Source organism: Leptodactylus fuscus, chromosome 7 (assembly GCF_031893055.1).
Source record: "Leptodactylus fuscus isolate aLepFus1 chromosome 7, aLepFus1.hap2, whole genome shotgun sequence".
NCBI lineage: Eukaryota > Metazoa > Chordata > Amphibia > Anura > Leptodactylidae > Leptodactylus > Leptodactylus fuscus.
The window spans coordinates 126,250,502-126,266,867 of NC_134271.1; the positions used below are offsets into that span (position 1 = coordinate 126,250,502).

Below are 16,366 nucleotides of genomic sequence, written 5' to 3' on the forward strand. Positions count from 1 at the left end.
CCGGACTAGGCCCATTCATTTGGGCCTAATCCGGAGCGGAGTGCGCGACTGGACGCCAGTGCAGTGCACCTGCATTCAGACACAGCTACCCGTATTTCGGGCTGGAACCTGAGGCGGCCTACGCCTCAGGTTCCAGTCCAAAAAACGCCTTGTGAACTTACCCTAAGGGTCCATTCACATTCCGTATTTTATATCCGTTTAGCAGATCAGTTTAATGGATACAAAAAAACGGACACAAACAGATGACCATTTATTTACATAGAGATTAGAGATGAGCGAGTACTGTTCAGATCAGCCGATCCGAACAGCACGCTCGCATAGAAAGGAATGGACGTAGCCGGCACGCGGGGGGTTAAGCGGCCGGCTGCCGTCAAAGCGGAAGTACCAGGCGCATCCATTCATTTCTATGGAGCGTGCTGTTCGGATCAGCTGATCCTAACAGTACTCGCTCATCTCTAATAGAGATCAATGTGACGTGTAGCATCAGCCTTAGAGTGCTTGGGGTGGGGGAGTCGATAATCGGCTCATGCATGGATCAGCTATACTGGACAATTTCCGAAGCCTGTACTTTACATTGAGTCAAAAGCAGTTAGCACCATGCCTTATAGTGGCCAGGGTTGGTACTGCAGCTCTTCTCCCATTGACGTCAATTGTGAGTTGAAACCATATTTATGTCCATTAGCCACGATATAATACCGCACACTCCTTCTAGAGACTCTGGAGTGCTGTGGTCATTCCTTGTATTCGTGCTGCTGACCAGGGCAGTGACTGTCCCCCCCCATGTCTACTTTGGTGGATGTGTTTCTATGGATCTCTTAGACTGAAGTTTATGTTTCTAATGTTTTTTGACAACATCACTTCTTCTCTGCAGGTAATTCAGGTCCAGCAGTAATATGGACGTAGTCAGCGATAAGGAGTTTCTGAACAGGTTCATTGGCACAAATCTAACAATTACCACCATTCATGGACGCTTTCAGGGGGAGCTGTTTCATATCGATTCTGCTCGTGCTATCATTTTAGTCAAAGGTCAGTCACAATGAATACTTGTCCGTTTATCTAAGTGTATTGTCATATAAGAACAAAAAACTAAATTCATTTGAATAACTAAATTGTTGCTTGAGTCCCCTGACTTCACACGGGGGTTTTTTTGGTCAGGATTTTGAGGCGGCATCCGCTTCAAAATCCTTACCAAAAAAAACGGCAATGGGAGTCGGTCATTTCTTTTGTCTGTCCCGACTCTCGGAAAAATTAAGTGACATGCTCCTTCTTCAGGTAGATGCCACGGCCGGTTCAGCCACGGACGTCCGCCTGAAGACACTCCCACCTGACTAGGCCCATTCATTTGGGCCTAATCCGGAGTGGAGCCCCGTGACTGGATAGTGGTGCACTGCAATGGCATCCAGTCGCAGCTACCGTTTTTTTGGTCTGGAACCTGAGGTGGCCTCTGCCTCAAATTAAGGACCAAAATACTCCGTCAGGACCCTCAATGGATTGATGAAAAGTGATTATGTGACAACCCCTATTAGTAATGTATTTTGTCAATGACCATCTCCCCATACACATAAATACTCCGCTTGACCAATCAGTGGATGTGTAATGAATGGAAGGTGTAAAGTGTGCTAGCGAAGGATTGGGTAGTTGAATTCCAACTGGCCGATCTCTAACATTAGCCTTTGGGAAGAGTGGAGAGGCCCCCATACACATTACATGTTTGGCTGGTCCTGATGAACTTAACGGATTTGGCCAACAATCTGTATAGTGTGTATGTAAGGGTAATTAGTTGTGGCATTTATTGTAGTGCACAGATTAGAGGGATTTTCTGAGACTTGTATATTGTTGACCTATACTCAGGAAAGGTCATCAGTATGTGATTATTGGGGGTTCCCACCCACCGATCAGCTGGTGCACAGATACGAAGGCACGTCAAACAGCTGATCAGTAAAAGTCCCAGAGGTAGGACATTGCTGATCATAAGGGGATTTGCTATAGAGACATGAGGGAGGTGCTCTATGGTAAGCTGTTGGAGTTCCTTGAACTCCATGTATTTTAGTAGCCGTCTTTCTATTTCTTTTAGTCTAATTTGTTGTGATTTTTATATTTCAGTGAAGGATCTAAGCACTGGTAAGACTATACCTGGAGCCAAACTATTTTTTGGAAACGTCATTCTGAAAGGTAATGTGTACCCCATACTGAAGATTCTATTTCAAATTGGCAATTACTTAAAGGGGCTGTCCTGTTATGGACATTTATCCCCTATCCACAGAACAGGGGATCAGTGTCTGATAGATGGGGTCCGATCACCCAGTTCCCCAGTGATCATGAGGTTTCTCACACAAAGGACCCAAAACGCAGAAAGTGTTGTGGAGCGGGGGAGTTAGTGACTGACATACAGGCTCTCATCCCCAACTCCCACAGGGGTCACTTGTTTTATGGGAAGCCAATTTATCTTTCAGTATATTTTTGGCCGGGCTGAAGAGATCCAATCAGATCGAAACAGCTGTCCTCGGCTGAGAAGACTGGCTTGGTAAAATCCCACATCATTTGCAGCAAAGGCCTCTGGGAAGGTCGGGCATGATGTTAAAGGGAGCGCCCTCTATTGGGCTGCATGGCTGAGGCACTGTCTTCCTATTTACATCATGGAAGACAGATTTGCATATTCTTCCCATGATATATTTTTGGTATGAGGGAGTAAACTAGAGATGCAGAGGAAACCCGCGCAAACTTAGGGTGCATGCACACTGAGTAACGCCGGGCGTGTATGAGAGCCGTACACGCCGGCATTACGGCAGACTGCCGAACACTTCCCATTCACTTCAATGGGAGCGCTCGTAACAGCGGCGTTTACGAGCGCTCCCATTGAAGTGAATGGGAAGTGTTCGGCAGCCCTGCTGTAACGCCGGCGTGTACGGCTCTCATACACGCCCGGCGTTACGTAGTGTGCATGCACCCTTAGGGAGAACATACAAATCTATGAATTCGGACCCCAGCTAACCACTGAACGACTGTGCTGCACCATTGAACAGGAGAGCGGTGATGGGTGCTGGTTACAATTACGTGATCTGGGGTCAGAAACTTCCCAAGATCTCAGTATTTAACTAAATGAAGAACCTGCGTAGGCAGTAAATAAAAATAGTTCCTGGGAACATGTTTTTTTTGTTTGTTTTTGGTCATGTAAGTTATATGACCATCTACCTAAATATGTTTAATCTGCTTAACCCCTCTTCTATCTAGTCCTGTTAGTAGGTTTGAGGGGGACAAAACTGCTGAAAGAGTCCTGTTTAAATCCATGGATTTAGTGCTATAAAACACAAAGCTTTTGTAATTTTAAAATTTTTTATTTTCTTTATAGTGGAGACAGAAGAAGAACCCTTAGATCCCATTAGTGTGGAACGAGATGAGCCGGCTGATGAAAGGTAGACCACCGGGACCACTGTACTGTTGTGTAGTATATAGACATCCTCTGATATTTCTGAGGTGTACCTTTTAAATTGTGGGAAGATGGCGGCTCTGGGACCCGTCTGATTGTAAGAAATAAAGGGTCTGTTCACTTCTCTGGCCTTCTTTGGCAATCCCATAGATATGAGCACATCAGCGGTGCATAGGCTCAAACTCTGCTCCATCCGTACAGGGGGAACTGGACCTATATTGTTGTGATTGGTGGGGGGAGTCTGAAGAACTGGTAGTTCCTGTGAAACGTACTTTATACAAAGCCTTCTTGTCTGTATTTGTGAACTACTTAAGATATAGTAACCTTTTTACTTATTTGTTAGCATTGGTAACACGCAGTCAGAAGATGATGTGAAGCAACCACCAGAACTTGAAGAAGTTGATCCAGCTCCTCTTGAAAGTGTGAAGAAAAGTAATGTACAGATCATTAAGTTTTCAGGTATGTTAGATTAGAGGTTCTTATATTATAGCAGGGGTATTCCGGTTATTTGGAGCTACAGGACAGGGGTTAAGTTCTTCAGCAATGGGACTCAAACTGCTGCCCTAACTAGAACGGGGATCCTCTTACCCCATCCAAATGGAGCAGCAGGTTGAGTATGGCCTCTACTTCTCCATTCGTTCTCTTTGCAACTGCTGAGATAGCAGAGTGCTGTAGTCAGGGAACGTAGTAGGGAAAAACTGCGGCAGGAACGCATCCCGGTTCTTCCTGCAGCGCTTTGAACAGAAAATTTATGGAGTTCTGTTACCATTATATCTACAGGAAAGCCGCCAGCATTTCCATAGATATAATTGACATGCTGCGATTTCCAAAGCCATGCCTGGTTTGGAAAATGCAGCGTGTCCGCGCTGTGGTTTTATAACGCAAAGTGGGCATGGGAGTCGCATGAATCCCATCCACTTTTCATTTACTGTAAAACAGATTTTTCCCGCTGGCAAATCCCGGCGTTTCCGGGTCGTGGGGCCCCGGCCTAACACCGGAAGATATTAAAGGGGTTGGCCCATAAACAATATTTTCCACATATCCACAGGATAGGTGCTAAATGTATGATCCTTGGGGAGACTGATAATTGGGATCCCCAACGATTATGAGAATGGGGTTTCTCAAGTCCCCACATGATGGCTGCAGCTTGGAGAAGTCACCTATTGTATCACATTGGACCTGCACTGGGACTCTTTGAATCCTTCAGCTTCTGCTTTGAGGACCAGAAGTCAAGTCTCTTTATGCATGTCCCATGTGACTCACATTGACCATCTCATATGTTTGCGCTGTGGGATTTAGAGGGTCTAAAGTGCAGGTCACTACAGGAGATCGGAAGAGAGCTTAGAGATCAGCATTACACCCTCTACCAGTAAAATTAAAGGGGTTGGCTAGGATTTTTTTTTTCTATTTGGATAATCCATAAATATCTGATAAATGGGGGACTGACCGCTGGGCCCCCACATGGATCAGCTGTTCAGGGTTACATCCAGTCTCTGTACTTCTATGCAGTACAAAGCCAGAAGCAGTCGGCTCCATGCCCCATGTAGTGGTCAGACGCTGTTACTGCAGCTCAGCTCCCATTGACTTTAACTACACAGCTATTTATCTGAAATGCTTTATAAATGGGGCAAATGGTTAAAATTGACTTTCTTATTTCAGGTGATGAGGAGGACATAAATTATGTTCTGGTAGACAAGTTCCAGCCAATGTTTGGACCAGCAGTAAGTAAAAGTGATTTCATAACTTGTTAAATTCTAATTTGATTTCAGAACAATCCATGTAATGATATCATGGAGTTGGGAATATGCAGTAGCAGCAGAGAAGCCACAGATGACACAGGGCACATCCATGTGTAATACTGTGAGAGAAAAAATCTAAATATGTTGCTACAACATACAGAAAATTGCAATCTTTTTGATTACCGAAAATCCATACATATATATAAGTTCATATACAGTATCTTATGCTTATGATGGTTGCTATATACTGGTGTCTGTCACCCTCTTAGGACCCACTGAAAAAAAAAATGGTCCTATACTAAACAGTGGTGGTGTAAACATAACCTTAGATCCCCAACTACTGTAGGATGGCAATATTTTTTACATAGAATAACCTAAAGTTAATATAAACCCTAAAAGCAAACAAATTGCATTGTTTTTTTTTAATTAGCTCAAACTATGGCTGGTTATAACAGAACGCACTGTAATGAAATAAAGTTTATTCAAACTTATAAAATCTTTTTTTTATTATCAGATCAGACATCTCCAGAATCAAAAAGTCCTGAGCTTATCAGCTGTTGCGCTAAATGTGTCTCGCCATGGAAAACTATGCTGGCTACAGGTGAGAATTGGTGCAATTCTCAGAACTATTTTGCGTACTCAACTTAGGTATATGGGTGGGTGAGAATGAGTGTAGGTAAGAGCCTTGGAGGTATTGAAATGAAAGCCTATGTTCACCTTCATATGTTATTGTTATTATTATTATTATTATTATTATTGCTTTACATCTATTATTGGCTAAAAAAGATTATTCACATAGGGTTTTATTAAAAATGTTGCTTTCTTTGCTTGCTTTCATATAGTGCAAGCTGCAGTATTCCCCATTCTCAAAGATCTGGCTAAGAAGCTGCCTGTGACTGTTACCTGGGATGTTCTAATTGCTCTTAAACACTCATTATTATGCATAATCATTTGCATGTGCTGGGTCCATGGTAAAACATCATGGACGGCACATGAATAATATCCTTGTGTTGCCTGTGCCTCCATTGTCTAATTAACTGACTTAAGTGAGCCTGGGCCGCAAAATCGAAAGGTAGAGGGACAATACTAAGTTTTGCATGGGGCTTACGGCCTCATACACGGACTTGTTATAATAGACGGGCATGTATATGGGGCCATAGCGAATACTGGGTCAGTGTGCTAGAAATGAAAAACATGCCTAGCACACTGACTAAGAACACATTCGCATGCATGGAGCCTAAGGCTGAGTTCACACAGGGTATTTTGATCAGGATTTTGAGGCCGTATCCGCCTCAAAATCCTGACCAAAAAGACAGCTCCCACTGAAATTAATGGGAGCCGGTCAGTTCTTTTTTCCGGGAGTCGTCTGGTTCCAGTTCCTGGAATAAAGAACGAGTATGCTCATTCTTCAGGCGCATTCACGAGGCGAATGCGCCTGAAGACACTCCCTCCTCCCGACTAGGCCCATTCATTGGGCCTAATCCGGAGCGGAGTGCGCGACTGGATGCCAGTGCAAGCCTCCGCTTCAGTTTCCGGACCAATAAACCTCATGTGAACCCGGCCTAAAGGTTTAGATTACCTTACTTAATCCGGTGGAGTGTTGATGATGGACTCAGGGGTTCTGACCCCGGGTCTCTCCAACTTCTCCTTCCTCGCCTGATCTCAAAGTTAATTACCTGTACTATGGGGGCATGCATATATTCTACTGGATTAGGTAAATTAATCTAAACACCCCAGACAAACCCTTGAAGAGTTGTGAATTCTTTTTAACTTGGTTTAAACTGGTTTACATGGGATTTTTGTATTTTTTTTTTAAATTAACCCTGAATTTTTGCAATTTACTATATATTGCTTTTTACTATATATTGTCTATTTTTCAACTTGCTGTCTTTGCTTTTTGACAGGTAGCAGCCAAAAGCTGTGTTTACATTTTTGACATGCTCCTCCTGGGCCCGGGAGTTTTCAAGAATGGACTGCAAATGGTGCTTGAAGATAAAAGCATCCTAAAGGTTATCACTGATATTATCACCGACAAAAACACTAAAGTTGCTTGACCACCTGACACATGTATGACATAGCTACTAGAGATGAGCGAGTAGTATTCGATCGAGTAGGTATGCGATGGAATACTACGGTATTCAAAATATTCGTACTCGATCGAATTCTACTAGCTATTCGCAGTAAATATTTGATTCAGAGCCAGCGTTGATTGGCCGAATGCTATACACTGTATAGCATTCGGCAAATCAACGCTGGTTCTACAGCAGGCTCGTCCTTGCTAGGAGCAGGCAGCTTGCTCTTACGATAGAGCTTACTTTTTCTCATAGGAATGAATTGACCAGCGTTGATTGGCCAGTGTACAGCATTCGGCCAATCAACGCTGGTTCTGCCAGAGGCTCGTCTCTGAGGAGGCGGAGTCTAAGATCGGACTACAGCAGTCTCCATTGTGGTCCGATTTTAGACTCCACCTCGTCACAGACGAGCCTCCGGCAGGACCAGCGTTGATTGGCCGAATGCTGTACACTGGCCAATCAACGCTGGTCAATTCATTCCTATGAGAAAAGGTAAGCTCCATCGGAACAGCAAGCTGCCAGCTCTCCTGACTGGTAAGGACGAGCCTGCGGCAAATCAACGCTGGTTCTGCAGCAGGCTCGTCCTTGCTAGTCAGGAGATCTGGCAGCTTGCTGTTACGAGGGAGCTTACTTTTTATCAGCGCAACTGCTGTGCAGTTAAAGCGCACGGACCCCATAGACTATAATGGGGTCCGTGCGCTTTAACTGCACAACGCTCCTCCTAAACACTCTCCTCCCGCTATTCGTGGACTTGGTGACTCTCCTTTAGTCAAATAGTGGTTTCCCCTGAAACGAGCATTTTTTCCCATAGACTATAATTGGATTCGATCGAGTAGTCGAATATTGAGGCTCTATTTGAAACGAATCTCGAATATTTCACTGTTCGCTCATCTCTAATAGCTACTGAATTATTGTTCCCAATAATTGGTCCCATGTAAATGTACTGGCGATTACCTGCCAAGTGAGTCAGTGCAACAGATTGTCTTTTAGGTCTGAGTACAAATCCATGCTTGCCCAATAAGGACCTGATGTCCTATCATGTGATACCATCTTCCATGACCCACCAGTCCCACCTCCCCCTTTTATTTTTTTCTTGTCTATTGGTAGATTGTTATAATTTAGGTTTTTTGTTATTTGATGGGTAGTGATTTATACACACCCTCCCAGAGGTTTTGTTTCTTTTTATATATACATATTGTAAAATGTTCCTAAAGAAAGTTGCCCACATTTCAGATGTGTATGCTGCAGCCTTTTATTGTTTATGCCACCCAGTGTGCGATTAATAGTTACATTATATCTGGTAAAGTTTGTGTAAAACATTTCTATAGATAAAATAAACACTTCCTTATTTTCAGGTTGTTCACGACTGTCGCTGGCTTGGGAATTTTTTGTCTCATCAATACGGTGTGATACTAAACAATGTATTTGATACGCAGGTATGTTCTAGTGAGAACATTAAGTGAGTACGCTTCACAATTGTTATGTAATAGGGAATATATATATATTAGCCCTCTATATGATGGCACTAAGTAATTGCATATCATTTCTAATTTGTATCTTATGTTTTTAGGTCGCTGATGTCTACTTATTCTCAATGGAAACTGGTGGCTTTCTTCCCAGTCACACAAGTACAATTAAGGATTGTTTGGTGCGATATCTCAATCTGTCACCCTCACAAGTTTCTTTCCTACAGTATAAGGAAACGTTAATGAAGGTTAGTGCTTAAAATGAAGCAAAAGTTTGTCCTACGTACAGTATTGTGCAAAGGTTTTAGCTATATGTTGAAAAAAATTGTTGAAGTAAGAATGCTTTCAAAAATAGAAGGGTTAATTGCTTTTTTGATTTTTTGTCAATAAACAAAGTGAAGTGAATGGAGAAAAGAAAAACCTAAATCCCATCAATATTTGTTGTGAGCGCCCTTTGGAGGATGAATCCTGGAAGTGACTCTGGAAGGGCCCTGTTCTCAGCATCATCCAGTCTGTCTGGGATTACATAAAGAGACAGAAGGGTTGGAGCAAGCCTATATCTACAGAAGATCTGGGCTTAGTTCTCCAAGATGTCTGGAACAACCTCCCTGCCAAGTTCCTTGAAAAGCTGTCTACATGTGTACCGAGAAGAAATGATGGAAGGCAAAGGTCACACCAAATAATGATAGGATTTAGATTTCTCTTTGCTAACTGACCTCTGGTTCACATCTGCAAGCAGCACTTTTCTCTCCGCATGTTTTGTGCAGAAACCGAGCGGAAACCACATGGACCCCATTATAGTCTATGGGGACCGCGTGGCTTCTTAGGTAACTTCTTTTTAATGCATATAGGTTTCCGTTCGGGGGGGGGGGGGGTCCCCAAGTGGACTTCCCAAATGGAATACCTAACGCAGATATGAACCAGGCATGACAAAAATAAACTATTTCCTGAAAGCATTCTTATTTTGCAGCATTATTTTTCCCACACCTTCGTAAAGCTTCTTTGCAGTAGTGAGCATGCATACCGGAAGCCCAGTGGCCACAGGCAGTAGCGTTACAGCATCCAAACATATCTTAAAATGGGCATCTGCAACATGACAGAGCCAGAGTGTAGTTAGAGAAGCAGACTTATATACAGACAGACAGGGAGTGGCTAAAGGAAGTTTAGCAGATGAGCACACTAAACTTTAATCGGAAGTATAAAGAACAAGGAGCCTCCAGTCCAGGAGTATCACAAGAGTGCACTAAAGAGCTGCAACAAATAACAGTCTACTTCACTTATAATTTGAAATAGGTGAATGATGATCCCCCAAAAAATGGGTCCCATCTTGATACACCTGTAACCGAAAAATCTGACATCTGCTGTCAATGTGCGGTATTATTTACCACTGAAAAGCTGATTCAGTGCACTGTCACCTTTGCCGGTATGTGCCTCAGTGCTGGAGATATTGCTGCCATTAACTTCAGCACCGATTTCTCCCCACTGTCAGAAGAGTGACCCTTACATTCTAGCATTATCACTGGGCTGTGAGGAACACGGCCCCTTCCCCGACTGTACTTTTAACATAGCCTTGGCACTATGGCAGCCCGTTCCTTACAGCTCTGCATCATCGCTGGGCTTTCTAGCAGTATATAATACTACACAGTGATGAGGACATGAAAGGTTCTTAAATGATGGCATTGAATACAAAATTGTAATGCATTTAAAGAGGGCCTTTCACCATTTTGCCCATAGGCAGTTTTATATACTGCCGGAAAGCTGACAGTGCGCTGAGTTCAGCGCACTGTCGGCTTTCCCGATCTGTGCCCGGTGTGAAGAGCTTACGGTCCGGTACCGTAGCTCTTCTATGGTCAGAAGGGCATTTCTGACCATTAGCCAGGAACGTCCTTCTGCCTCGCGGCGCCAATCGCGCTGTACTGTGGAGCCGGGAGGAACGCCCCCTCCCTCTCCTGATAATACTCGTCTATAGACGAGCTGCGTGAGCAGAGGGAGGGGGTGTTCCTCCCGGCTCCACAGTACAGCGCGATTGGCGCCGTGAGGCAGAAGGACGTTCCTGGCTAATGGTCAGAAACGCCCTTCTGACCATAGAAGAGCTACGGTACCGGACCGTAAGCTCTTCACACCGGGCACAGATCGGGAAAGCCGACAGTGCGCTGAACTCAGCGCACTGTCAGCTTTCCGGCAGTATATAACACTGCCTTTGGGAAAAATGGTGAAAGGTCCTCTTTAAGTATCTTTTTAACTCTTTAAGGCTACAGCTACAAGGCAGTTTTGGCACAACCAAAGATCACTGAGATCGCAGTAAAACTCCTTGACTATTAGTGAATCATGGGAGCAAAATGTAAATCTGTCTCCCAAGATGTAAATGGGGAGACAGTGCCTCTGTTATGCTGCCCTCTATATTGAGTTACATTGTTACATTGTGCCCTCGACTTCTAGTGGCAAAAAAGTTAAACATTGTTCGACTTTTTTTGCAATGGTCACAGCACCCTCGCATTAATGAAGGAATCATAGGATAACCCAGCGATCTTTGGTCGTACAATGGGAGTCTCTGCTAAAATCACAGTGTAGCCCTTGCTTATTATTGATTGTATCTCTATACAGGACAATCCGAACATCTGGTGTGACCGTCCATTGCCAACTGCAGCGCTGAAACTACTATCTTTGGAAGTGGTACATCTTTTTTCACTGCGTTTAGCCATGCTCGATGGTATGCTAGGTGACTACACTTGGTTGGTCGATGGTTATCTTAGTGCATATCGCCATGGGGCATCAGATGTGATTCTCAGCTCTGAGGTATTAACAATGTTTTTAAAGCTTGACCCCCTCCCCATCCCCACTCAGTTTTCCTGCTATATTAGAGCCTGTACATCTGTAATCGAGTGAGAAGCCAGTAAGAGAAACAAAGCAAAGAATACAGAGTATTTACATTTCTTGAAATAGAGTTATCTGTAAAGCCATATGGCCATGTGCCAATGCTCGCTTGTAGGATGGAACACTGGGTAAGTGCCGGATTGTCTAGCTGCCATTTACCCACCGAATAGGAGGAATTTCATTAATCTGTTGGGGTAGTAATATTTTGTAGTTGTTACAGGTAGGGGCTGCTTACTGTATTGAACCAGGAGTAAAGGTATGGGTTGTAGTCAGAATCCGAGAAGCCAAAACTCCTGCTCTGGGCATAATTTTTTTTACCTGGAAAGAGCAGGTCATATGTCTGCTCTTTTGCCATTTAAAGGGATTCCATCACTAGGATCCCTTTTAAAATGAAATACACGTAGGAATAGCCTTAAGAAAGGGTATTCTTATCTTACCTTTACTATTCTGATCCGCACTGCCGTTCCTTAGAAATAACTTTTTCTTCCTTATGTAAGTGAGTTTCTCGCAGCAATGGGGGCGTTCCCCAGTGCTGCTTGAAAACTCTCCAGCGTCGGCCTCTGTCTTCTCCGCCGCCTTCTCGCGCACTCCTTCTTACAAAGTACTGACTGCGCACATCCCCTTGGCCGTTTTCCTGTGGCCGAACGGGAATCCCAAAAGTTAGTGACCATTCCAATAATAGAGGAAAAAATACTATATTGCATGCTGTCTCTGGTATATGTGAATTTGATTACTTTTCTTCCCATGGAGCATTGCTTGAAACATAAGGCTTTATCGTTCAGTTTACAGAGATGTTTCTTTCCATGTTCTTGCAGGCCACCTCCTCTGAGCTACCAAAGGAGCTTCAGCAGATTTGTTTATTACAGCAAAAGAGAAGAGAAAAGGCCTTGAAAGAATATCAAGTGAATGGTGCGGGTTTCCTCAAAAGGGCGGAGAAGTAATGGCTGCAGTTGGACTACATTTATATAGCAGTTTTCACTGTTCTGGTACCAGTGTCCGTTGCTTGTACTGCTTGAGTTATTGGTTGGAATAAATGAAAAATACAGTTTTTTGGTTTTATTTGCAAGGACAATTGTATAGTCTGCTGTAATGTCATAATTATTTTTATTTTCTAATTATTATTTCTACATTACATGTACCAAAAGAGTGGGGTAATATCAGGTAGGTAACATACGGGAATCTATGGACCCTCACAGCACATTTGTATGTCTCTATAGGACAGTGTTTACCAATCTTTTCATGTTTGTTGGACCCCTGGGAAAAAAAAATTCTCGAGGCACCCCTATCAAATCATTTTAACCGGGCCACACGGTGGCTCAGTGGTTAGCATTACAGCGCTGGAGTCCTTGGTTCAAATCCCACCAAGGGCAAAAAACCATCTGCAAGGAGTTTGTATATTCTCCCCGTGTTTGCATGGATTTCCATCCCATTCGCCAAAAAAAACCAAACATACTGATAGGAAAAAGATGTACATTGTGAGCCTTATGTGGGGCTCACAATCTACAAAAAAAAAATAAAAAAATTTTAATCAAAAGACAAAAAAAACAACAGATTTTATGTTTTTAGCTCAGTTTTTGAATTTACAGCTGGAAGATCAACTTTGTTTCACTTGTAAATTTAGAAAATCTCACCAAAAACCACTTCAAATCTGCACCGTGTCAATGCACTTTTCAAAGGCTGTGCAACCCAATATCAAGTTGAGATGCCAATAATTTTGCACTGGCCATTTTGGAGTTCTGTGTGAAATTATATCAGTTTTGGGGGTTTTTTCCTCAGCTTTTCGTGTTGTTCCAATACACAAAGGAACAAAACATGTGCAATTGTAATACATTTTCTGGATACATTTCAGGGGTGCCAACACTTACGACCATGATTGTATAGTACGATTGAGAGCCTGGCGGATGTGGGAGCCATTCCACTAGGCCTCGGAGATTTGACCACTTTTCTGGGACACTGTGAGGTCACTCCTCTTTCTGGGAGCCTTCCAGGCGTTAATTTAAAGAGATTTTCCAAGTATGAGCAAGCATTAGCAAATATGTAACATGGTGACACATTACAGCACTTTGATTGCGATATAGCCATGCCTTCCAAATGTCACAGATTCAGTGGGACAGTCACAGATTCCTGGTGTTGTCCCAATTGGTGTGAGGTATGTCGCAGCTTCAACTCATCTGCTAGGAGTTGAATACTTTGGGAGCAGGGAGCTTCCCACTCTTTGCTTTACCATACAGCCCCTGTCTTTGCATCTGTTGTCTTTGGAGAGGTTGGTACGATGTAGTGACATCAGTTATGTCACGCCTGCTACTCCCCGAACCCTCTAGGAGCAGGGACTGTAGAGAACAAGAGGGAAAGGAACAAGGTGAGTATTACTGTTTTTTTTCTTCTTCTTTTGATCAATTATACTGTGGGGGCACCAGGAGAAGGACATTATACAGACTGCACTGCGGAATATGATGGCGCTATACAAGTAAGCATAATAAATAATACTGTTGGGGCACCAGGCAATAGAGACATGTGGTGGCTGCGGGATGGGTATATTACACTGTGAGGACAACTGGATGAGCACATTATACTGTAAAGGTAACTAGAGGGTGGATCATTATACTATCGGGGGAACTTTAAACTGTGACAGCAACTGGAGAGGGACATTATAATGAAAGGGCGTATTCAGAGGGACATTATAATGTAGGGGTGTATTCAGAGGGGCATTATAATGTAGGGGTGTATTCAGAGTGGCATTATAATGTAGGGGCGTATCCAGTAGCCGGCGGCGAAGCGAGGAGCTGACACAGGTCAGCTCCTCGCTTCAGCCACATATGTGTTAGCGAGACCGGCGGCGACTTCAGCCGCATATGTGCCAGCGAGAGAGGTGCGCAGCGGCGAAGCGAGGAGCTGACCTGTGTCAGCTCCTTGCTTCAACCGCATATGTGTCAGCAAGAGAGGCGCGCAGAGAGCGGAGGAGAAGGTAAATTTAATGTGGAGGTGGAACGTGAAACTGGGGGCAGATGAAGGAGAGGATGGCATGACACTGGGGGCAGAGATGGAGAGGACGGCATGACACTGGGGGCAGAGATGGAGAGGACGGCATGACACTGGGGGCAGAGATGGAGGGGACATGAATCTGGGGGCAGAGATGGAGGGACATGAATCTGGGGGCAGAGATGGAGGGACATGAATCTGGGGGAAGAGATGGAGGGGACATGAATCTGGGGCAGAGATGGAAGGGGAACATGAAACTGGGGGCAGAGATGGAAGGGGAACATGAAACTGGGGGCAGAGATGGAGGGGACATGAATCTGGGGGCAGAGATGGGGGGACATGAATCTGGGGGCAGAGATGGAGAGGACATGAATCTGGGGGCAGAGATGGAGGGACATGAATCTGGGGGCAAAGATGGAGGGACATGAATCTGGGGGAAGAGATGGAGGGGACATGAATCTGGGGCAGAGATGGAAGGGGAACATGAAACTGGGGGCAGAGATGGAAGGGGAACATGAAACTGGGGGCAGAGATGGAGGGGACATGAAACTGGGGGCAGAGATGGAGGGGACATGAAACTGGGGGCAGAGATGGAGGGGACATGAAACTGGGGGCAGAGATGGAGGGGACATGAATCTGGGGGCAGAGATGGAAGGGGGACATGAAACTGGGGGCAGATGAAGGGTGTATATGAAACTGGGGGAGAGATAGAGTGGGGACATATAATTTACAGGTGACTGTAGGAGGATTATACTGTGTGCGGGCACATGAAAAATTAACGAGTGGGCGGAGTCAACACAAAAGTGGGTGGGGCTAAATTTGCCGCGGCGCACGCACATTTTGTCCCTCTTTCAGTTCTTCAAAAGTTGGGAGGTATGCATTCATTTCTATGGGAGCGTGCTGTTCGGAACAGTGTTTGCTCATCTCTAGTGAGTAACATTTTTTTTTTAATGTTTTTCTCCCAATGGGTCTCTGATTATTATACTCTGGGGTTCGATAATTGTTTATGGGTGTCCACAGTGGGACATAATACTGTGTGCAGGGGCCACTATGGGGCATAGTACAGCGCGCAGGAATGCGTAGGAGGGGGTCGGTCGAGGTCTTCAGTGTCGGTCGGGGGGTTGGCCCAATGTCAAAAGTTCGCCACGGGGCCCCGCCATTCCTAGTTACGCCACTGACCATAAAGGAGCAAAGTGAAATACCACCATACAGAATAAGTTTATTACATGGCACATAATGGTGGTAAATTCTCATTTTGCCACCAAGAACAATGAAAATGATAAGAGAACAGAACACCTAAAACTCCCAAAACTACATGGCTGGCGCAGAAGAGGTTAACGCCCACCGCCGGGAGCAGTAGAGCACGGACGACTTTTATATAGAGAAGACCTGACCAATCAGCACCGCGCGCCCTTCACTCTATGGTACCGGTTGCCAAGGTGAAAGCGCGACGTCACATCCTTCTGAAATCTCACGAGCTTTCCGTAAATTTGCTTGTTCACTGAAGTGACGTCACCTCAGCCATGTCGCCAGTTGAACAGGACAGACTTGATCAATCGAGGCGACTATCAGGTCGATGTGGACCTTCAATAAAGTGCGGTGAAATGAACAGTTTGCGCGGTCTCCTCCACACAGCCGGGCGCGGTTCCGTTACTGTTGCACCCGGCTGCGCTCACTTCGTCTCTTTAGAGCCCTCCAATCGTGTTCTTGGCTTAGAAGGAGAGATTTTGCTCGATTGTTTTGGCCTGAGTAATGGCGCCGCTCCCCCCACCATGGCTCCTTGTCTCCCTTCTCTCTTAGACTGGGAGA

At 44.6% G+C, this 16,366-nt stretch overlaps 1 protein-coding gene across 1 annotated transcript; it reads left to right on the forward strand.

Annotated features, from left to right (window-relative positions):
- Positions 1-893: 893 nt before the first annotated feature.
- Positions 894-12,519, forward strand: EXD1 (exonuclease 3'-5' domain containing 1). Its single transcript, XM_075283081.1, has 11 exons — positions 894-1,026; positions 2,104-2,172; positions 3,350-3,413; positions 3,771-3,886; positions 5,087-5,148; positions 5,681-5,767; positions 7,071-7,175; positions 8,594-8,674; positions 8,809-8,952; positions 11,309-11,500; positions 12,394-12,519. Exons 1-11 carry the CDS (start codon positions 894-896, stop codon positions 12,517-12,519), a joined length of 1,179 nt encoding a protein of 392 aa, XP_075139182.1.
- Positions 12,520-16,366: the final 3,847 nt, after the last annotated feature.

Excerpts from the sequence above, each read along its gene's own strand:
- EXD1 (XM_075283081.1), top strand. The coding sequence starts at position 894 with ATGGACGTAGTCAGCGATAAGGAGTTTCTGAACAGGTTCATTGGCACA. Across the intron at positions 3,414-3,770 it reads GATGAGCCGGCTGATGAAAG|CATTGGTAACACGCAGTCAG; the intron begins GTAGACCACCGG and ends CTTATTTGTTAG. Across the intron at positions 5,149-5,680 it reads AGCCAATGTTTGGACCAGCA|ATCAGACATCTCCAGAATCA; the intron begins GTAAGTAAAAGT and ends TTTTATTATCAG.